The sequence below is a fragment of the Cydia fagiglandana genome, chromosome Z (assembly GCF_963556715.1).
Source record: "Cydia fagiglandana chromosome Z, ilCydFagi1.1, whole genome shotgun sequence".
Taxonomy (NCBI): Eukaryota; Metazoa; Arthropoda; class Insecta; order Lepidoptera; family Tortricidae; genus Cydia; species Cydia fagiglandana.
In genome coordinates, this window is record NC_085959.1 from 23,172,872 (window position 1) to 23,197,732 (window position 24,861).

General features: G+C 36.3%; 1 protein-coding gene and 1 long non-coding RNA gene across 6 annotated transcripts in view; one reads left to right on the top strand and one right to left on the bottom strand.

Moving 5' to 3' along the window:
- The window catches only part of LOC134679010 (GATA-binding factor A-like), a 66,271-nt gene that overhangs the window by 21,125 nt on the left and 20,285 nt on the right, over positions 1 to 24,861 (top strand). For 3 of the 5 annotated variants that reach the window (XR_010100275.1, XM_063537798.1, XM_063537799.1), the window contains exons 2-3: positions 19,738 to 19,944; positions 21,964 to 22,077. Coding sequence is in view for 4 of the 5 variants with exons in the window: in XM_063537798.1 (XP_063393868.1) it covers positions 19,785 to 19,944; positions 21,964 to 22,077 (274 nt within the window). In the remaining variant the exon portion in view is untranslated. Of the gene's footprint in view, positions 1 to 19,737; positions 19,945 to 21,565; positions 21,782 to 21,963; positions 22,078 to 24,861 lie in introns of those variants that run through there. The other 2 variants (XM_063537800.1, XM_063537801.1) reach the window with 2 other exon arrangements.
- Positions 1 to 24,861, bottom strand: part of LOC134679018 (uncharacterized) — a 473,913-nt gene that overhangs the window by 12,264 nt on the left and 436,788 nt on the right. The window lies entirely within an intron of this gene.

Here is a 24,861-nt window from a genome sequence, read left to right on the forward strand (position 1 = left end):
GCTGCTGCAACGAGGCGTATTACTTACCTTAGGAATTTAGAGTCACATTTTTACTACAAATTAAATAGGATTAAATGTTTCAACAGGTATAGCAGGCATTTTCCCAAGTAGCTAGTACTTAGAATAATCTAAGTATTATGATCAGTCTCGTGTTTGAATGACTACAATGTTTGCTATATCGCGTTCATCATCAATCCGATGATTTTAATGATGCGTTGCAGGGTAATTCGCCAGTAACTGCATGGCCGCCCTTAACTAAAAAATAATTCTAATCACCTATAAACAGAATTCATTTTTAAGGTGGCCAGTTATTGAAACCTTATTCTAAAAAAATAATAATGATTTCTTTTTATAGGTGAATAGAATTCTTTTTTTGGTTTGGGGTTGCCATGCAGTTACTAAAAGTGGCCAGTTATTGGCGAATTACCCTATGTGTATGCTGCTGTATCCAGAAGGCAGGTGTTAATCATTTATATTACTTACATTCGAGGTAACGTGGCTTTACTTCCAACCAAAACCAGTGGCATTATTACGAGGATGATCCAAATATTCCAATAATAGCAAGTAATTTGATAACCTTTGCTGACCTTCCTCTCCGAGGTCCACCAATAATTAGCAGCTTGGTGTCCAGATCCAGTAATTAACACACTAACTATTAGAAAGAAACTTACATACACTGAAGTTACCTTGTTGCGTTACCTCTTAGATCATATTATAAAATGTTCGTTTTGTATGATAATTTGGTTAACGTTATATTTCGTGAACTCGGTTCGTGTCTTAATTTTATCAGATTCTCTCCTTGATAAGATAGGTAATCAATATGTATTATTAATTAAGTATTATTGAATGCTAGAAATAAATGACAACAGCGATGGATACATGCATATGTATAATTTTCTTAAGTGCTGAAACATGAATATGATTTTTTGTTGCCATGCGTAAGAAATCCCACCATGTGATCGCGAATCGCTCTGCGTTTTGAAGTCAAGTGTCTTCTTTCTCACAGAGGGCCCGCGGCCTCATTAATTACCTTCCACATCGAGAGCTGACAAAAAAAAACTAAAAAATGTTGTCGCGGCTTAAGAGCGGCGGCGCCGGCGCCGGACAGCAGAGGAGAGCGCAGGCGCGGGGTCGGGGGCCGCGGGCCCACTAATGCAGGCGCCACGCGATAAGCAACTCCCAGCTGACGTATGGGAAAGTGTCCCCTCGAACCTCCAATATCTGAATCGGGCTCATCATTACCATAATAATTCGACCGGGTGGGATAAGTACGACCAGACGTATTTCTGTTTTCGGACGATATCTTATAGCTAATATATGTCGATGGAGATTGAATAATAAAATATACCTAGTTATAGCCAGGTCGGTTCAGGGGTATTATCTTGAAGACGAGTTAAAATCAACTTATATCATGATCACCACAATAGTAATATGGAAATGCAAGAGTGCCAAGCGGGGATAAAAATATGAGTAGAGCAGATCAATACTCCAGATTATGTGACGCTCTTGCTTGAGTATTCATTTTAAAAAGACGATCTTGGGAGTCCGTTTAATATCATACGAAACAAGCAGTTCCATTTAAGCGGAGTCAAATAAAATATATCGATTTTATCAATATTTAATACACCTGGAAGCATATCATTCCATGTTAGATAGAGTTAGCTCTGTCTACGTCTGGTTAATTGACAGAGAAACAGAGCAATAGACATTACTAAAGTAAGGACGCCAAGAAAAAATAATTTTGTACACTGACCCGCCATTTCCTATCTCTACCGCACGCACATAATTATATCATATCGCTGTCCTTCTCGCACAGTGGCATTACCACCGGCGGAAAAGCGATATAATTATGCGCGTACGAAAGAAATATTTTTTGTTGTTTAATAACGAACTCTCGCACCACTTTCGTGAAAAATGGGCGATCAATCGACTACGACCAGGGGACCGATTTTTGAATTTCGATCACTCGATTTCGTCACTCGAAAATCGGTAAAAAACGGCGAAATGCTAATTTTTGAAATACGAGCGATCAAAATTTGGAAACTAGTGGTATTGACCACTCGATTTCAATTCTATTAGTAGAATTTAAACGCCTAATAGTAGTGGAGATATAATTTAACGAAATACACGAAATCGAGTGGTCGAATTTCAAAAATCGGCCCCCAGGATTGTGGCGTTGCTCCGTCGCGGATGTGACGGTAGCGGCTGCATATCACTTGCTCAAGGTACGAGTAATTACACTTATTTCGGAGTCGCTACCGTCACATCATCACATCTGAACACATCATAAAGAGCTAATAAAATGTGTGTAGATAAATCAGTGCATATAAAGGTACTTTTAACAATAGTTTATGATACAAGTGCGGAAAATAGGAAATTCGCAACGAGTGTAAATCGACACGAGTTGCGATTTACCTAATATTCGCGCGTGTATCGTACAAAGTTTTACAGTACATATGGTCCTAGATCACTAGATTTTACAATCATCATCATCATCATTTATTCAGTAACAATATTACATTGTGTTTACAATATGAGTATCTAGGGGAGGGAAGCCTAAAGCGGGTGAGCTAACGGAGAAGGCCTAAAGTTTTTAGTTTTTCTTTGATTTTACAAACGATTTCCATTCCATTCCACAATAAAAATATGGAACTTAAATCTAAGACGGTGTCTTATAGACATTTTGATTAAAAAACCGGGCAAGTGCGAGTCGGACTCGCGCACGAAGGGTTCCGTACCATAATGCAAATAAAGGCAAAAAAAAACGGTCACCCATCCAAGTACTGACCCCGTCCGACGTTGCTTAACTTAGGTCAATAATCACGTTTGTTGTATGGGAGCCCCACTTAAATCTTTATTTTATTCTGTTTTTAGTATTTGTTGTTATAGCGGCAACAGAAATACATCATTTGTGAAAACTTCAACTGTCTAGCTATCACGGTTCGTGAGATACAGCCTGGTGACAGACGGACGAACGGACGGACGGGCAGCAGTCTTAGTAATAGGGTCCCGTTTTACCCTTTGGGTACGGAACCCAAAAAAATACCTATTATTAAGACTCCCCAAAAACCCGCCTTGCTAACTAGGCTAGGGGTAGCCTAAAACGGGAAGTACTACAAACGAGTATAAATAAATCACAATACTAATTTTGAAACATAGATTAATTTTTTACTCATAAAAATAATTTGAGGTTATTCAAATAAATAAAATAGTGTTAACTTTTTATTTTTACACTCTTAACCAACATGTAATATTCTTTGACCTAATTTAACAGTTTTGACCAAATTAAGGGTATTTATATGAAAATTTACATTTACTTCTTAATCAGGATTGTCATTCTTTTTCCTATATAAGTATTTATTTATCATTTGATAACATTCTAAGAAAAAACTAAGTACCTACATTATGTATAGAACCTATAGAATGGTATCAAAGCAGAACAAGTAGGTTTGTAGGAATCAGAGATACATTGCAATATTTCATTTTAAATAAGTACTTAAAAGATTCAAACGCTAAAATATACGCACCAGTCGTGTGTTCTAAAAGTGCCTATAAGGTAAACGTACTAGTGCTCGACATGCTAATGCCACAGGGCGGACACGCCATACATCAAAACTCAGTTGCGTGTATATGTGTGAACGGCACGTCTGTACACGCGTCATTGTGTGAGTAAGTCGCTTAGGGCTACTATTTACATGTTTTTGAGTTCACGGAGCGTTATCGTTGTACTCGTAACGTAAATATCAAACATTTTTATTCCTAAAATTAAAGAAACAAACATAATTTACAAGATGGTATTTTCTCCTAGATCCTTGCTATAATAAACTGTTCTATTCACAGGTCACAGCTAATATTATTTGAACGTATAAGCGAACTCACCCGTAACCCGTAAAGGCCGTAAAATATTACGTAAAGTATGGTGCGGCAATAAATTACCAAAAATGTCATGTCGAATTGTCGATACACAATTAGCGTGGACTAAATATAAATAATTACAAAACGCTACTTTTTAATATATGTATAATAAAAATAAATGTTCTTTATTTCGTGAATTTGAAAAACAACCATACATCGCAAAATAAGGTAAACGGCCCCAAGTTCGTGTTAGTACGTTATTTCGTTAGTTTTTTTTCTGGCGCAAATAATAAGGAATTCAAATATCTTTTATTCAAATTATACATATGAAAAAAATCTGTATTATTTCATCTCTTCAATAAAATGATAACCAATATTTTAGTGATTAAACTAAGAGTAATACGACGGTCGAAACTGTTAGACGGCCGCGAATAGCTGTGTTGTATGCGTGCACTTTTTTTAGGCGTAAGGTGCGCGCTCTCACTTGTTAAGCTTATAGGAAGGAAAAGCTAAACCCATTCGAATAAAAGTTTTTGGGAGTGTTTCTGTGGGTTCCTTAGTAATTGATTTGATAAGAAAAAAGATTGAATATATGCATAGAAATAACTTAAAATTGCAATAAATCGACTCACGAAATAGCGGTCATTTTATCTTACGTGTGTCTCCTATTTCGTGCCACTAACGAATCAAGGATTTTCTAGATACATTTTGAGTGCTTGTTTTTAAATATAACAACAAAGATAATTAAAAAAATAAATTAGAAAACAATTAATGTATTTCATGAAGTTTCGTATGAGCGAAATTCGGTATATGTTTTTTTTCACTAGAATTCTCATAAAACGAGTTTGAATGTGACCCGAGTTAAAAATTTTAAGGTATGTTCCACGTATTCTCATATTAACTACTAGCACAATTTTATTTATTATTGAAATTTGATTTATTTTTGTGTATGTTTATTTTTAACATATAAGATAGTAAATTATTTTTTGTAAATAATTATTATTTTTAATTATTTTTTATTTTTTTAATTCTATTTTTTTATTTTTTATTTAAAATAAAATAAAATAAAGTAAATTAAATAGTTTGACTTTTAATCAAGTATTAAAGTACCCATATGGTTTACCTAAGTCTTAATTCAACCATTAAAGTCGACGAGTACAAAAAACTTTAAGCTAGCTCTCAATTTAACCTTTTTTTTATTATTATTTTTAATTTGACCTTACAATTATTCGTAAGTAGGTAAGACCGTTAAATATTTAAAATGATTATCAGCAAATTATCAATTTATCACCAACTACTCTAAGAAAACTTTATGCCGAAACAGGGGACACGAATTCACGAATTTAGGAGCTGACCTAAATTTGTATCACGAAATGGGAGCCAAATAAGAGGTTCACGAAAAAAATCATATAAAAAAAAGTTTCAACTAAAACCCTACAGTTTATACATTAAATTATTAACAAAGAACTAATATATCATATTCAAAAGCTTTCAAGGTAATGATATGATAATAATATTTAAAAAAAATACACAAACTCTCAACTCACTCTCAAGAGCCTTAACCTGCCGAAACAGGGGCCCTTTACCTTACATCGGCATTTTGAACGTTGCGTCATCGCGCCGCGGCGTTGCTAGCCGAACTGAGAGTATGTCAGGAGTCCGTCAGAACTCAGTCGCGGGGCGAGGTAATCCGAGTCGGGGCGGGGCGGTGCGTGTCCGTTCTGTATGATAATACTATTACTTATTCTGTGCTAATGCCCAATAGATGACACCTTCCTGTCACCTCTATTGGCAATGATTTAAGTTTCAAGATGACATGTACTGGGACCGCGTCGAGCACCAGTACGTTTACCTTACCTTACTTTACGAACGGTCATGTTTTGAGATCACCCAGATTTATGTACCGAATATGTCAAGTATGACTTTACAGCTATACTTAGGTTGTTCGAAAGTGTGTTTGTCCTCTTTGATTTATCCGAAAATGATTGACTACACGCTATTACGATTGGCTTTTGTAGTACTCCTTTGGGTACGGAACCCTAAAAATTAAGGTGTACTTTCGTTTGGGCCAAATACGTTTCGCCAAATTTCACTTCCCAACAAACTTATCGCAATAGTTTCATTTCCCAAAGGAACCTTTAGCAAAGTTACACTTCGCATATAATTTATTTGGTCAAATTATGATTTGGCATGATTTTACTTTGTCAAATGTTTTTAGGACAAAAACTTATTTAGCAAACGTTTTTTATTGGCTAATATTATATTCCAAAAAGATGTTTGGTCAAAATTGTCATTTCGCAAATTTGACAAATAGGCATCTCTATTTAAATTTGTACTTTTTGTTATGTTAATATTGGTACGTTAAATTCTACGTAATTTGGGTGGGTTGGGTTAGGTTTGAACTGCGATCCTCACAAAACGGAACCGCTAGTGCCGCTATCAGAAAAGTGGGTTAGGTTAGGTTAGAATTCTGACCCTCACAGAATCGAATTGCTATTAGAAAAGTGGGTTAGGTTAGGTTAGAACTAGATCCTTACAGAAACGAAATACTATGTACTAGAAAAAGGTAATCGAAGTGGATTAATTAATTAATTTAATAGAATAACGAGGTGTAAAAAATTTGCATTATATTTTAAACTAAAATGTGGTTAGGTAGTTATTTACTATTTTTGGGTTACAATAATTACTTTGGTGTTAAATGATTTAATAGAATAGCAATAGATGTAAGTGGTTGTCATTTTACATTAAAATGGAGTTTTAATTTTAGTGATCATTTACTACATATTTTTGGCAGTAAGAATGTTTTTTTTGACGTTACATTTTACTATGTATATGTAATGATCAGTTAAATACCAGAAAAATAAAATTCTGCAGCCTCTTCTCTATTGGTATGTAAATTGTATGCCATGCAATATTTTGGGACATGTAAGTTATTCTTAATGATACATTTAACTGAATATTTGGTAAAATGAAACTTGTCCAAGTAATTATTTGCTAAACAATAACTTGCCAAAAAGACTATTGCTAACTGAAAATTTGCGATAAGTTGTTTTGCCAAAGATTTTTTTGGGAAATGATAATTTGGGAAACATAGTTTGGGATGTGATACTTTGGGAAACGTTTTTGGCCCATTCGTTAGTAAACCAAAAATTAAATTGTATTGATCAACATAAAAATACTTACGGAAATGGGCTTTCCTTCTATGGTTCCACATTCCCCGAGCAAAATAAACTATGTTTCTCTTATCTGACCTTACCTAAGATTTTTCAGTAGGATATAGGTTATTTAAAAGTAAACAATGTTTTCCATGTAGCATTTCCTTAAAACAAGAATGACGTGTTGTACATTTTTTCACCAATTTTACGTTTATTGTTTGTCACCAAAAGCTACAGGTAAATACTAATACTGCATGTTATTAGGTACCATTGAACATAACTTTCCTTTACAATTACATCTGACCTCGTCCTATACGTTATTTTATTACTCCAATCATTTATGTATTAAAATTTGAATTTCGGAATGAACTCAAGCGAGGTGTTTGAAGTAAGTTTGAACGAGTGTAGCGGGTGGTGAGGGTCAGCCGAAGGGGAGATCAAAGGCGAGGCTATCCCGGGTCGCGGGGCGGCGCGCGGCGGTCGCGCGGGCGGCAGGCGTGGCCGCGGGCCCGGGCGGAGGCTTTCCCGACTCGCGGCCCGCCACACTCGCACTTAGCCGAAACTACACCTTAACTGCACTACGATAAAATACTAAACACTAAACCAAACCAATGCATAACGAAGCTTACGATTTCGAAAACCAAATCACGATAATATATTACCTTCTTGAAAACAACGGAAACATAACATATTTTTTGTTAATACAAATATTACAAATACATTTATGGACAAACTTTGCAGGAACGCAAAAAAATAATTATTAATTTTGAAATTACTTTTTTGCGTTTCATCTAAATTTACTACTTTACTATACTTTTATAAAAAAGAAATCCATCAATATCATATAGTTAAGACTAAACTGAAGCGACAAGTCATAAACAAATAATTAAGGAATTTAATTACCACTTTAAAATATACGTACGTATACGTACAAGTAGTTACCTACCAACTTTTTAGACGTTAGTTTAACTTTATGCGCCTTTATTAGCAACGACAAACGCCCTAATTGGGCGCTCGTTGTTAAAAATTTTATAAGATGTAAAATCTATGTAGGTAATATTTTGGTAAGTAATTATAGGTGTGTCTCAGAGAATTAATTTACTCACAAAAATGGTTGGATGGCTAAAACACAGTGAAATAGTTTATGACTGGTTTATGTGATTTGTCTTATTCCTTTCTTTTTAATTGCTTTAAATATAAGGTCGTGGGTAATTAACCGGAAGATAAGCCAGCAAGTCAAGGTTTCAGCTAATGGAGTTCGTGTTAACGGAAAAAACTGGAGTTGGGCGCCCGCATGCTCCGGCGCAGCGTAGCGCAGGGCGAGCGGTAATTTAATTGGTGTCGGCGGCAATATTTCAGCATTTATCTAATCGCAGGGGGCGTCACATGGTGCGCCGGCTCGACAGCACGCGCCAACACGCTTTGCAAAAACTCATCCCAAATACCGTTATCGGCCGTTTATGACTCTATTAACTGTTTAATTTCGCACCCTTCCTCAAAACTCAATTACCACAGACAATAATTCTTCAGAGGAAAAACAATTTAATATCACAAAAGTTACTGTGTTTGGCGTTCGGTAGTATTTGTGTTGGAACATACAAACCTAACGGTTATAAAACTTGTAAACCTTATGCCATGAGCTGGCGACTATTTTAAATTATCTGTGGTTTTCTATATTTATCAGTGTACTTGAGAAATGAATATATATATCGTTCTTCTGTCTGCGCAAATAATGTTTTACTCTATTAAATCCTGGTAGAATTCCACTCCAAACCCAATAGGTAGGCCCAGTCAGGAAACCGTCACATGGATGCGAGCTAGCTGCTGCACGTCACTCTGAGGATTTGGGTGAGCGAAATGGGGAGAAGAGGAACCTCTCGGCACAGGATAGGCTGTAGGAGGATGTACTTAGGAGTTCAACCTAAGAGTTCAAGTTCCAAGCCTGAGCGTAAAAGTAATATATAATCATTCATAATTATTTCTGAAGAAAGGGCACCTGAAACAATCCAAATACATAGTACATACATACCTTGCGACACTTAATAGGGTGGTGGATACTAGAGGTGAACATTAGATGGGTATAGCTTTAATCAGCACTTTAGTTAAAAGAATACGATTTCAATTGCGGTACACCAAATAAACAGCAAAATGTTAAAATGTATGTAAGTATGTGTACTTTAGCGTCAAATGTAACTATATGAAAGCTATAAATATTATAAACTTTATTCAGCTTAATTTTACCTTCCTTTTTAGCAGCCATGTTAATTATGAGCAGCCATGTTAATTATTTAGAAAAATAAATATAAAGTGGCGGCCGTTTCAGTTCAACCAGCCTCCAGTGTTTTAATTGAATTGGCAATTAAAAATGAAACAAAAAGTGGTGATATGGAGTGGCGGAGTCACATGGCGGCGCTGGAGTGGCTGCACCTGCACGCCGCACGCCGCCGCCGCACTCGGCGCCACATGCACGCAGTCCCGCTATAATGTGGGAACTGTGTCTTATGCATCTTTATGACCTTTGTTTCTCATCATCGACTATTAGCCAGTGTCATGTCGCTCCTTTAGTATCGTCATCTTTCTTCACGCTGTTGATTTTCGTTCATTCGGGACTATACTAATCCATCATATTTTAGGCTTTAACGTTAGGTACCTAATAGTTTATACTTTTTTATGATAAATAGGAGGCAAACGAGCAGATGAATCGCCTGATAGTAAGCGAATACCGTCACACATGGACACCCAGCAGTTGCTCCAGAGGGATTTAAAGTGTGTTGCCGGCCTTGAAGATAGGTGCGCTCTTTTCTTGAAAGGTTTGAGTATAACATGACTTGGCTTAAGTCCTCCAAATTAGATAGGTGTTTACAATCTAAATATTGACCCATAAGGTATCATTGTATGGTTATTTAAATATAAAATATAGTGAAGAATGTATATTGTTGTCATCCGTAGAAGCTTTAAGAAACCTCTGCGTACCTAATTATTTTTAGGTACCTATTATATACCGTTACCACCCCAATCATACACAGTTTAATTATAATTGTCAAAAACGTGTTTCATAAAACAGAGAAGTATTACTAAAACTTTATTTTTTAGCAGCCTGCACTGTGACTGGTGTCTATAATAAATTGTTGCATATGTATAGAAGCGACTTATTATAGGTACAGGATGACAGTTAGAAATTCAACTCCCCCAACTCTGATTTACAGCTCTTACCACCAAACTTGTCAACTAAACTTGACAAATTGGAACATATGGTATCACTTCGATGTCATCTAACACAGGCGTTTTTTTCTCAGAAATCATTCGAAATAGGAAGCTGACATTTGAACGATAGCAACTGAATATGTAGCTGTAGCAGTGAATGCCTTAAAATAATATTCACCACACGAGCTCGGAAAGGTTTACTTTGCACTTCAAAAACTGATAGCAAAGTTGCATTTAATTCACATGTGAGGCAAAGTAGTCAAATGCCAATTTTGAGTTGTTTTCTTATGTTTGCTGGTAGAATTGACTTTTAAATGATGATATATTTGCTTCGGGTTAGTGTGGTGAAAAATTTTGTGTTTCACTCGGGGCAAATTTTGATTAACCCTCGTGCTTTGAAACCCTCGCAACGCTCAAGATTCCATTTTTCGAACCACTCGCTACGCTCGTGGTTCAATTTTGGTATCATTCGCTTGCTCGGGTATCAATATTAGCACGAGCGGTTAAACAACAACTTTGCCCCCTTGTAAAACAAATAACTATTAATCTAGATACTTAAAAAAGTATATACTTACATTTAGGTACATACAAGGCATTGATAAGCGATAATTTTAAAGGAATAGTTAAAAATATTGTGCCTTAATTAATAATCATGCGTAGGTATACTATAATTAATCCATAAGTAAAAATAAGAATAAGACGAAAAATAATTTTAATAAAATTTTAAATATACGTGTAAATTTTTATTTACTTATTTATGTACCTACCGAAATCAACTTTATCTTCATATGTAGGTATATACATCATGTCTTGTAGAAACTTTTATTACAATTCATTTTTAAACATTTGTCAAAGACCACAGACAAATCCGACCATCATTTTTGCATTTTCATATTGAATTTTCAGGTACCTACCTTACACAGACATGATGGATATTTTTAGGATTTATCACTGTAATGAACATTGATTGATTATCAATACAAGATACGCCAGATACAGGGTCACGTCATCTATTCTCGGTCAGGGATGATACTTCAATATATTTGTACTATGTCACAGAATAAATAATAGTACTAGGTACAGAAGATTCACTGTCTAATAAAACGCGTCTGTTACGATTAGGACAGATATGACCGTTAGGCGGCGACAGCGCCGCGCGCGGCTTATGGCTAGCCACCAAAATTGGTGTGGGACGGATGTACGAAATCGCGGAGTGAGCCACGCCTGACTATGTGCTGATTTGGGGTTCTGCTCATAATCAAGTTCTCAATGTCGCCGTTAACACATTCAGGCAGCCTGACGTTAACACGAGATCAATAACATGTATGACTCGGTAAAAATTTTGTACGTACAATACCTACGTATATATATCGTAAGTATTTTGTTTAGTTATGTGTGATGATCATTACTTAAAATTTTGCAAGTTTCCATGCAAGAAGAATAAGGTAGGTATTGTCATTTACCATTTCAAAAAAATGTTGGTTATTTTATGTTCCAGAAATTCTAGGTGTTTAAAAAATCCTTATTACCCTATGACTACACTCAGTATGGGGAGCGGAATATGTAACTAACCACCTATGGTTAGTTATGGTTAGTTGTTTATCTTATGCCTACTTCTTATGCGATAGGACCTATCCTATCGCATAAGAAGTAGGCATAAGATAAACAAGTACGTACATACTTTATTCAAGGTTTGGTTCCGAGTTCCGATTATCCGATTTTTGTAAAGTAGGTAAGGGTGGTGGTAGGTATGTAAAAAATTATACAACCAGCACATTTTGTATTTAGCGTGCTACAAACGGTAAAATCACGTAACCGGAGGGCAGGGGGCCGATTTTTGAATTTTTTCGAGCGTTCGATTTCGTCACTCGAAAATCAGTGGAAAAGAGCGAAATGCTAATTTTTGTAATACGAGCGATAGAAATTGGAAATCGAGTGGTATTGACCACTCGTTTTCAATTCTATTAGTAGAATTTAAATGCCGGGTACTGGAGATATTATTGAATGAAATACACGAAATCGACCGGTCGAAATTCAAAAATCGGCCCCCTGACCGTGATCGTATATTTGCCAGCTTCGTTCCAATATGCAAGAGGGATAGAGGCAAATGACGAAAATTTTCAAGGTAGGCCCTCAGAACGGACGGCCTTGTCTAATCTTTGTTTCATACAAAACTTCCATAAGGTTGGGGGTTAGGGGTTGATTTAGGTACTAAAAATCCTGAAATATGTATTTTGATATTTGTAACAAGGGGTTGGGGGTGGGGGGTAAAAGTTCCAAGTTTTAGAATTTTTATTTATAATAAATATTTATGTGATAGAAACTTAATTCAAATAATATTTTAACGAAGCATCTACGTTAGAGACAACCCTAGCGGGTGATAGTATTATTAGGAGTTGCATAGTGGTGGTTAAGTGGCGGCGCCTGGCGGTCGCAGCAGACGCTGCGCAGAGATCTCAAGTGCGTCTAAAAGCGCCGCCTGCGCCGCCGCCGGTACCCGCACGTTGGCCTAGGTCGGTCGAAGCTTCAACATGTACATTTACCTAATTTAGTTGACGGAGAGTAGGTACTTGTATAATGTATAGGGCAGAAGTACGGTCAAGGAATTCAATTTTAGTACCATTTCGTACCTTGTCACGGTGACAATAGTATGAGCGACAGTAGCGAGTCGCATATTGATTGTCACTGTACAAGGCACGAAAAGGTACTGAAATTAAATTCTTTGATTGTACTTTTAGCTATTCGGGCTACTATACCCTGTATTTGTTAACCTTTATAAGTAACAGATCATTGTTACCATATAGAGTCTGGCTACTGAAATATTACACAAATGTTTGGCGGGAAATTCAAAAAATCTTGGGCTGGTCACACTTTGTGTAGTAGGAATCATAGTTTTGATACTAGAAAATATTTTTGTTTTTTTGTGCACACGTAAGTTACCTAAGGATATAAGTTAAATATACGTTGACGTGCACTCAAAGTCAGCTCACATAATTTCTGTCACTATGTAAAGTACAGTCAACGATAAACACATATGTTAACACTTTCTCACCATATAGCATTGTTACAAGGCGAAAAATTAAATGTAGTGTAAATAAAACCTAGCTCTATAATACCGTAATATTAATCCATCACCCAAAAAATACATAAGTACTATGTCAAATATGCTAAATACTAAGTATCAAAATATTTATAGAGCACCAACCTCCTAATTTGTTTACTATTGTCTAGGAGTTGTAAACATTGCAGTTTTTCATTATACAACGCTACACGTCGACTTCGCACATTGTCGTAAATATTTACGAGCTTAATTCGAGTTTGCGTACCTCACTCAGTATAGACATTATTAATATTATTTAAAATAAATCCCTTATAAACCACAAAGAATTTGAATGAATGGCATAAATTGACATCTGACTTTTTGCTTTTTTAGGGTTCCGTACCCAAAGGGTAAAACGGGACCCTATTACTAAGACTCTGCTGTCCGTCCGTCCGTCCGTCTGTCACCAGGCTGTATCTCACGAACCGTGATAGCTAGGCAGTTGAAATTTTCACAGATGATGTATTTCTGTTGCCGCTATCACAACAAATACTAAAAACAGAATAAAATAAAGATTTAAGTGGGGCTCCCATACAACAAACGTGATTTTTGACCAAAGTTAAGCAACGTCGGGCGGGGTCAGTACTTGGATGGGTGACCGTTATTTTTTTGCTTTGTTTTTGCTTTATGGTACGGAACCCTTCGTGTGCGAGTCCAACTCGCACTTGCCCGGTTTTTTTTAATCATAGACAATTGGTGATACAACAACGAAATATCTGTCAACAATTTTTGGCTAGCCAGGCTCTACCTAAAGTACTAGTACCGTAAACCTTCATAAAATATTTTTCTAATATACAGGGCGTCCTACGGCTATGCCACATGGAGGGAAAGTCCCCTGAATATTGGAGATGGAACATTTTACTGAAAGAAGACATTATTTTAATTTAAAAAACATTTTAAACTGCATTCATAGATTTTTAAATAATTACATGGTTGAACCGGGCATCGAACCCGCTACACGAGAAAATAAATCACCCTGTAGATTTATCATACCGATCGAAAGGCTTCATCATAAGGATTATTTTTTGCTAAATAACATAGTGTCAGAAACAAAAGGAAGACATATACCTAATGGTACACTGCAAATATTCAATTCATAAATATAACTACCTTTATTCTGGTAAAACAGTAAGTAGAGAACTCATAAATAATTCATTATTAATGGTTTTGGTTTAAGTACCTATTTCTATCGAATCAATACTCTTACATCTACAAAACACAACATGCATTATGTTACCCAGTAATACTTAAGTCTCGTACGCATAACTACACTACACTACAAAATGTCTCGAATGTGACTATTACACTACAAAATTAAATTGATATGCAATAACAAGAGAGCCGCCCTCGATTTTATGGCACTGATTACGATCGGTACCTCTACCTATAGGATTATTTGTAGTCTCCCGAAATCACATCTACACAGTTTATTACTTACAATTAGTAGGGTCAACGATATCTATTAAATTTAGATTTTTAGTAATAGCATGACACGAATAAGTACTTGATACGGAAACATCTTAACAAATAATTTTATTATTTCCCTTCTAAATTTAGTTAAGTATGTAGGTACATACTTACACTTAACCATAATATGAATTTGGTTACGCGTAAAAAAATTAAAATTTTCATAAAAAAATATAAGGATCAAAAAGACGTTAAGCGTCGTATTTTTTGATACTAAATAATAACGAATATAACAAACGGATATATATCTTGTACTTACAGTCGCCGTCAGATATCGGAGCGGCCGAAGCTCTCACTTATATCTGAACACGCGTCTCTCTATAATTGTCAAGGCGCTAGAGTGCATGCTCAGAAATTTTTGAGCACCTCGGCCTATGCGATAGGTATATCTGATGACGACTGTACCCATATTTTATGACATGAAGCTGATCTGATGATGATGCTGGAAGGTGGCTACGTGAGTGAACTCTGTAGTAATATGACGCAACGTCCTCAAGTTTGGGCTTGATTCATTGGTTTCGATGAGTATTTTGATTCTAGATAATATTCAGGGTCTGGTGATGGAGTCAGAAGGTGGTCAGCCTGCCTATTCTTACTGGTAATTACTTGCATTTGATGCGGCAAGAGTGGCAGCACAATATTTTTTTATTCATCGATGCAATCTCTATGATCCCATATGAAATGCTTTATATGGTGGATTCCCGACTTAAACAACTCAAAAACAATGAGTTTCTTTTTGGCGGTATAAATATTTGTGTATTTGGTGATTTAATGCAGTTGCCTCCTGTGCAAGGAAATCAAGTCTTTGATCGACCGTCTAGATTTGTCCCCGTTTGTGTTGCACACACTTATGGCGTACTTTCTCGTTAATAGAATTAACCGACAATATGAGGCAATAAGGTAGCACAACTTCTAAAAACCTCCTGAATTCATTACATTAGGTGAACTTCAAACAGAACATTTTCTATTTTAATTAATCTGCTGAACCAATTGGCGAATTCGCTATTGAAAAAGCCCTAAGAATTTATCCTACTAACCAGCAAGTCTACGATCACAACAAAACTGTTCTCGAACATTTCCGAGCTCGTGGTGTAACTATGAACAAATCAATAATACAGGATGGTCTAGTAGCGTGTACCCGAAAAAATGAATTTAGATCTAAACAACCGATATTAAATAAGACAGCCCATATAAATAAGACAATACCATCCGATATAAATAAGGGAGGGCTTCCGACCTAAGAAATTAGAAATATTCGTTGGGCCAAGGTGATGTTGCGTTACAATGTAGATGTGTCTAAAGGTCTGGTGAATGGTGCTATTGGATATATTATAGAAATCATATGGCCATGCTTCCGGACAGCACAAATGTATGATACTGACATACCATCCGTCCATATAGACTTCGGTAAAGACGGTGTTCATCTCATTCAACCCGACTATGCAATTTCCAGCAAAAGTCACGGAACTGCAGAACGAAGAATGTTGCCAATTATGTTATGTTAGGCTTGCACAGTACCTACATAAAATGCAGGGTAGTAGGTACTGTCGACCATACCGTTGTATACTTACACGACGAGCTTTTATATCATATAAATTGTGTAATGACGTTAAAACTTAATAGTAAATTTTTTAAAGAAAAAAATATTTTATTGTTTTTAGCGAATTTAAATAAAAGCTTGTTTTAAAATAAGTTATTTTACTTTTAATGTATAATAATAGTATGACATTGGAATTTCGCAGAGAATTCCTGTGAAAGAAGTTCATGCCGCCACAAGTGAGGATTGTAAAATAAATTCTATGCATAATTTTCGGTTTGCAGTCATAAATCGCGGAGAGCGGAGCGCGCATGCACCGGCCGCTAATGTATCGCATAAATCAAGACGTGTACAACTGTACAGCCACGGCTGCGCGGGCCGCGCCGCCTTGTAGCTTAACTAATAAGGTCGAAAATACACCAAACCAATGTTTGCCCGATTCAATAGCACTAAGTAGAAGACGTAGGAGTGACGTCTACGGGGTATTGATTCTTAGGTAGAATAGGACGATGTTCTTAATCCATTTGGATTCTCGGTAATAAATGCTAGAATAAGTTATCATAGGAAGTGACTCCACGCACGCAACTCTTGCTGGACAATCTGCGTTATATCTTCACGTATTAATCCAGTTATTATTAGAAGTTAAAAGTTGTAAAATTGTCCTTTAATATTTATTTATTTATTTTTATATCAGATTAGCCACCACTACTCGGTACCTATCACTAGGTTGTCTTCTCAAATATGCTGTTCAATAAGTACCTATAATAAGTATCTAACACCTACAGGAGCGACATATTTCGTAATCGGCGACATCTGATAACGACCCGCAACAAGCTTTTTGCATAAACATAAGCAGACAATATATGAGCTCCATCTAGACGTGATCCAAAGTAGGTATGTACTAGCGATATCCAATCATAATAAACATCATATTATCATGGAAGGGATCATTTAAAACATAAGAATTGCATTCAACTTTGTGCTTATTAAAGCAATAAAATCTTACATCTAACTACTTTGGCTTACCGGGACTGATAAGCATGATAAGTCCTTTTTGTCATTTTAATTTTCAATCGAGAAAGTTTTTCAGTGGTTATTATAATAACCTACCTATTCATTATCGGGGCACACTTTTTTAAGCTGGATGGAACAATAGATATATCGAATTAAACATTATTAGGCTTAGTTAGTGTAATTATATTTGTGTTTAGGACATCATACTGAATGCATTGATACGAAACATACACATACGAGTATCCGACATGCCTTGAGCGAAAATCGATTTCTAGAAGACTTTTTATACAAAATACTAACTGACTATTGGAGGACTTAATTTTTTTAGGAAGGTTAATCATTCTTAATATTCTTACATTGTGAGTAATATTGCTAACTGTATATTCGTTTAGCTGCATTATGTTATGAAACTAATCTTAGGATCTAATTGCGTACGATCTTTCTTTATTAAAAACCTTAATAAGTTACATGCTCGAACTTATAAAATCAGCGTATTAGCATAAAGCCTCATCTTCGCCGTTATATTCCGTTTGGAGTGCAAATTCACTAGGTAGGTACTTTCCCATCAATTCTTCAAAAATCACTACAACCTGTTTGTATTACCTTCTACCCGCGACTACATTTGCGTAGAAGTTGTTTAAATGTTAAGTCCCATTTTTACCCCCTTAGGCCTAGAATACAAAAAAAAATCTTTGTGGGGCTCTAAAACATTTGTTTTCACTATGAGAGTATAATTTTATATTTAAGTGATTTGGGCAGTGTGTTGTTTGTCCATATCTAAGTAACGGAACTGTTTGGGGATACGTGTAGTGTAACTCAAAATGAAAACCTTATGCCTGTCTGTCTGTGTATCATCTGTCCGTCTGCCTGTCACAACCAATTGGCTCCGCAACTATTGCACCAATTGAGTTGAAAAGTTGGTACCTACACACATGTAATGGCTCCTCCACACGATGGGCCAACGCCGGCCACTCCAAGGGACGCATTTATGCGTTAGAGGGATCAAGTGATATTGCTGTCTCATTCTACCGCATGGCTGCGTCCCTTTGAGTGGCCGGCATTGGCCCATCGTGTAGAGGAGCCATAAGACACACATAGGTAACGTAAATAAATTTGGCTTTACTTATGGCGAAAAATTTAATATACAAAAAACAATATCCTGTCAGGTCACAAGATCTGACCTGATACAATAAATATATTATTATGTAGTTAATTAATTATTGAGTCACTCACTGACAGGACTATTGTAGCCTAACATTGTGATAATGGATCGATCGTGACGCCGGGCTGTGCTTGTTGACATCACCATTCCCCATGATGAGAATCTCGTGAAAGCCGAGAAGGACGAGTCCAGTAAGTGCTGACGAAATAACCATCATGTGGGATGTTGATTCAACGATCATTGTCCCGATAGTTGTTTCAGCGAACGGTCTAATAGCGAAGAGTCTCGACCAACATCTTAAGAGACTCGCTTGGTGGTTGAATCAAGGGCCAGATGCAGAAGGCGATGATTTTGGACACGGCGCGAATAGTCCGCCGGTTCCTCTCTCTCTGCAGCCACAGGCAGCTTGAGTTTTGCCCCGCTGCCGGCGGCACCTTATGTTAAGTTTTTTTTTATATTTAATGTGTTTATATGTATTTTTATTGTATTAAAAACATGAACATAAAGCGCCAAAGATTTGGCTGATTTTTTTACTTGTACAGTACATACAATATTCGTATATTATATCAGTCTCTATTTACCCGCAAGTAACTAAATACTTTTATAAATATAAATACTACTAATCAGTAGGTGCATATGTAAAGATAAGTTTCCAATACTTGTTGATATTAGGTAATGGAGTCACTGTGGCAAGTTGTTAACCAAGTAACGTTTTGCTGTTAAGAAGGAAAATACAGTGAGATATAGCCTCTATTGCAAAGCCACACGAGTAGTTCGGCCGAAACGTGTCTAAGCGGAATGCGCGGATAACTAAGTCAGGAGTGCGTGCTGTATCGTCAGTTGCCCACACGCCGGCCTATCGGCGCATATTGCATGCCGTAGGTATGATACGTGCACTTGCTAACTATAATCACTTGCTCTGATTTACTAAGCGCTACCGCTGTCCACTTTACTGTTGTAAGTGCATTACGTTATCTGTTTAACCCAAAAGTTGACCAAGCGATAAGGTCTGCACAGAACAATGAGTCCACGTGACGGAATGCTTTGTCGTATCATTATCAATATCCTAATTGATGGTAGAATAATCTAACTTCCTGGTCTATATTGAAAATAGTCGTAGGGTAATCTATCTAGAATAAAGAACAAAGACTTCGACCGTATAATTACGCCGTACCTACTTAATTTGTATTAAATATAAGAACACAATATAGCTTTCATACAATACTGTAAATGTTTGTTACAGGTTACAGAAAATAATGGTAATTGCTTGACCTGATTGGAGGCAGCAGAATGTTCGGAGGCAACGGGGGAGGGTATGCGGGCAGCGGCGACTGCGCCGAGGGCTACGGGCTGGGCTACGTGGCGGGCGGAGGCCGCCTCCAGCAATACGCGCACTTCCCGCACCAGAACGTCTGGCATCACCATCACACTCCGCACCACGACACCTACGGTACGTACAACTGCCACAGTATTCCCGGCGGTCGGAATACGTCCGCGGCCAGCGATTGCCTAAGTCAAAGCAATTGTTACGGATTTTTATGAAGACGTAGTTATAATGTTCCACTTGAGTCGAACGCCCGAATGCGCTCGGCGGTAGGAACTATGAATAGTAGATATGGGATACAGAGCTAAGCACAACGGAGCAGACGTGTTACAAATGTTACAATGCTTTTGCGAAATTATTCAAAATGTCCCACGCTATGCGACGTTATGTTTTTTATTTGGTTGTAATGTTTTATTAAGCATAACTTAGTTAACCATATCTGATGAGGAAGATATCTCGACAAACTTCCGTAACTACCAGCGCATCTCATGACAAGCTGGTAAATTACGATAGAAACCGAGAACAGTCATCGAAAAACCGGGCAAGTGCGAGTCGGACTCGCGCACGAAGGGTTCCGTACCATAATGAAAAAAAAGGGAAAAAAATGCAAAAAAAACGGTCACCCATCCAACTACTGACCACGCCCGACGTTGCTTAACTATGGTCAAAAATCATGTTTGTTGCATGGGAGCCCCATTTAAATCTATATTTTATTCTGTTTTTAGTATTTGTTGTTATAGCGGCAACAGAAATACATCATCTGTAAAAATTTCAACTGTCTAGCTATCACGGTTCGTGAGATACAGCCTGGTGACAGACAGACGGACGGACGGACGGACGGACAGCGAAGTCTTAGTAATAGGGTCCCGTTTTAACTTTTGGGTACGGAACCCTAAAAACCTGGGCCCCTATTCGACAAGCGACGTTTGACGTATCGTGTTGATCTCCCGTTGATGTGGGAAAAATCATAAGTTCTCGAATACGTACAATGTCAAAATTCGACATTAACAATCCACAGTTAGGGTGACAAGCAAACCAAACCGAACCACCCTTAGTTTAGAGTTGAGTTTTGGTTGTACCAAATGATATTATCCACCGTTGATGGAATCAACACTTAGTATGGAATAAAATCATCTGTTGATTTGACGTGGATGCGAAATCTGACAGTTGCACATGTCGAATTTGGCCCCTTGAAGATTTACAATAGCATTTGTGATCGTCTCAAAATCATTCCCTTTAGCACTCATGTAGGTACGTAAAGACCGACCTTGGCGTGTTCATATGCCGAACGGTACAATGGCAGGTTTAATTAAATAGGCGTCAATATAGTAGTCAGTAAATCTTATTTACTATACATATTGAACGTATGTATATCTTTTGCTCCTAGGTATACTTACAGGAGTGGAAAAGCTATATCAAAACCATGATGGTAACTAAGATGGTTTGGATACGAGCACCTACCTACTTACCTATTGAAATAGAGCTATTATTGGTTACGGGCAACTAGGTTTAGGTACATAGTCACATAAATCAGTTATTTCTTAAGAATTAAACGATGACAGAGCTAAAATTATTATTAGCAATTATTTTTCATTTAAAATTAGAAATACGTCATCTATTACCATTAAATTATTTTCAGAAGAACGATTAGACAGCAAAATAAAGTCGTGTTAATTATTTAAACATAATGTAAAATGTTTCCTCTTAAACTGTACATAAAAATGATTGGTGGCAAAGTAGGCGATTTGTCGTTCGCGTGAATCAGAAGCGATAAGCAGCCGTAGGTAGCGCGATCAGGCCGCGGCAGATGTCAGTCCGCGCCCCGACCTCTGACCGCCGAGTCGCGCTATCGGTCACACAGCCTTCAGCTAATTTATTCCGATACCTACGATCTCCGTCCTACCTACAATGGATACCATCCCATTACTGCCTCCGAGCTGGTTACAAAATATTATTATGACAGGTCAGTTACCTATTTACATTTTAATTAAATTAGTGAGTAAGTAAAATTGGCTTTAGATAATGTGACTAAATTCACCGGTTCTATTAGTGGCTTTCTTTTTATTTGGTTATAGTTACATATCATAGATGTAATAATGATATACACAGGAAAACGCGGTCCACAGTTGTTTATATTGTTGGCAGGCAGTAGCAGCGTTGGTGGCGTCGGGTCCATGGCTGGTGGCCTGTACCCCCAGAACATGGTGATGGGCTCCTGGTGCGCCCCATACGACGCACTGCAGCGCCCCCCTGCATACGGTAACATATTTTATTTACCTCATATTTTAGGGTTTATCTGACTATTAAACCCTATAATTGAAGGGATGTTTACAAAAACAACATAACTGACTACACTTGTTGACACCTGAAACGATTAACAATGTTCTTAAAAAAGTGTCAACCGCTCTAAGCAGTTATGTTGTTTTTGTAAACATCCCTTCAATTTTATAACTTTTTGATAATCGCTATATTTTTATATTATATTTATAATACATATTATGGACACAGACAGCAAAACGGCTCACATTTATGACCTATTATTTTCACATAGGACGTGTTGGACCAGTAATCTTATACTTATCAATTTTTTGAAAATTATATATTTAGGTAAAGGTTTCGTTTTAACAATACAGTTATACATTACAATAATTCAATAAATATTAGTTACAAGAATCCTTTTTTGGGGATGTTACAGCTGGTATAATGGTTGTTAGAAGAATATCTAATATAATGCGATCGTTGACGTAAGCGATACGGTAGCGAAATTGTTATCGACATGACGCCCTAGAGTTTGGTTTCATGCCTCTTTCTTCGTATTTTTTGACGACTTAAATATTGTTTTGCTGGGATTTCTAGTCACTATCTAAAACAACCTCAATATTTTTTGCTTTTTATTCCGTTTTGAATTTTAGTTCGTTATGCAAAATGCTTTAAATAAGTATGTATTTTATTAGTGAGACGAGTTTTATACACAAATCATGTTTACGAGTACCTAGTTAATAGAAATAGCACTGAATACGCTTAATGGCCAGTTATAAGTCGTTGAATTACTTATATCGTCTGTTTTTGTCACATGGTTGAATTAGTAGTTAGATACATGTAACTAGTACTCTCTCAATTCTCTCGTATCGCCGAAACGAAGTTATTTCAGTTCAGCCTGACTATGTCTTTCCAATAAACACATTTGTACCTATCGAAATACTTTACATTCGGGCATCATTGATAGTAATACATACTAATAAAGTTCTTTCAGACAAATACGTATTCAAATATTAAATTGTGGTAACGAGTCACAGCTGAAACGTGTTAGTTTTTCCTTGACATGCACAAAGAGTATACAAACAACGTTGTCCTCATGTTTTGGTGTTCCCGCTTATCAGTATTTATTATAAGTATTTTATTTTGAAACATTGTATATGTTCATAATAATTTATAAGTACACATTTACCCACTAGTTACTTAAATCCACATAAGTATACTACATTAGACTTTTAAATCCTTATCTTTAATGTCGAATCAATACATATCTAGGTTCTATTTACATCCTTTGTTGGAATCGGTAGGGAATTGTCACACAAATAAATAATGCTCGGTGACGAGACTTAGGCACTAAGGTACCTGCGCCCTTGATTATTTTTTATTTTTAATATGATCTTGCAGTTTTGTTTGTGGCAGTAGCGAACATGGACGCAAAATTAGATTCCCATTCACTCTTATTAAAGTATGAAATGATGTAGGCAAGCTTAAGAACCGGGCCTTCTTTGACGCAGGAACCATACACAAGACTGACCCACATCCTATAACAACTAATAGCCATTAAACATTTTTATATGGAATTTGAATATGAACAATAGCCGAGCGTCTACATTGGAGATGGGTGATTTAAAGAATAGTAGAGTATAAAATTTAATCATTATAAACTAACACAATTCTCACTGAGACCTGGCTGTAAAGATGAACCTAACGTCACGTTCGAAATATAGGTACATTTTGTATGCAATATGCATAAACAGAACTAAGACTAAGTGATAATTAATAAATTTATATAGTAGGTAGGTATAATTAATTGGTTACAATAAATACCAAAACGGCTATAACCAAAATAAGCTCTATAGCTACGATCAAGGCAATCGCAACATGACTGACTTACCACTTTATAACATTGTAATATGATTTCACCGTGATCCATAACTCTGTAGACTTAAATGTACGCATAGATACCTATGTTGCTGAACATAAACCCAAAAGTTTTAATTTATATATTAAGTCTCAGTTTCACTTCGAATTATTCGTTTTTACAGTATGTTTATTATAATAAGCATAGGTAAATGTAACCACTAGTGACTAATCATTCATTTATCAGCTACGCTTGAAAAGTGACATCAATTCTGTATTATAATTTATAAAGTATCACAATAATAATTATTCATGCTGTTAATATGACGAATCATGGCCAATCGCAAGGTGTCGTTTTCCTTGATGTTATTTGAAAGACGTTTAAGACGAATCGGCGAATCCACTATGTAATTCAAAATGTACACAAATAACTCATAATTAAGAAAATAATCATTTATATAGGTAGGTACTAAAGCTACTTTCTTTTTATTTTATACATTAACTTTTTCCATACACTTATTTCACTCAAAACGAAGTGTCTGGAGATTTGCTATCATTGTACCTACTATGTTATATACTTTTTAAATTTACTCAAATCATTTTTATTAAATGTTCTTTCGATCTCCGAAAACGAACAAATTTGCAATTATAGGTGTACCAATACTTTTTGGTTTTACTGTAGGTACCGCGTACCGATAAACCGGCGAAAGCAACGTTGATACAATCACCAAAACTATTATCTTAGCACCTGCTGCATACAAATATGTAGGTATGCAGGTGTGCTAAGATGGTAATAAACTATATAAAGTTTTACTGGCTTTCGTTACCTATCTACATACTACTAACGTCGGAACCCAAAAAATATCTAATCTAATTATACATATTTCCAGAAACATTAGAGTGCATCAGAATATCGATAATTTATTT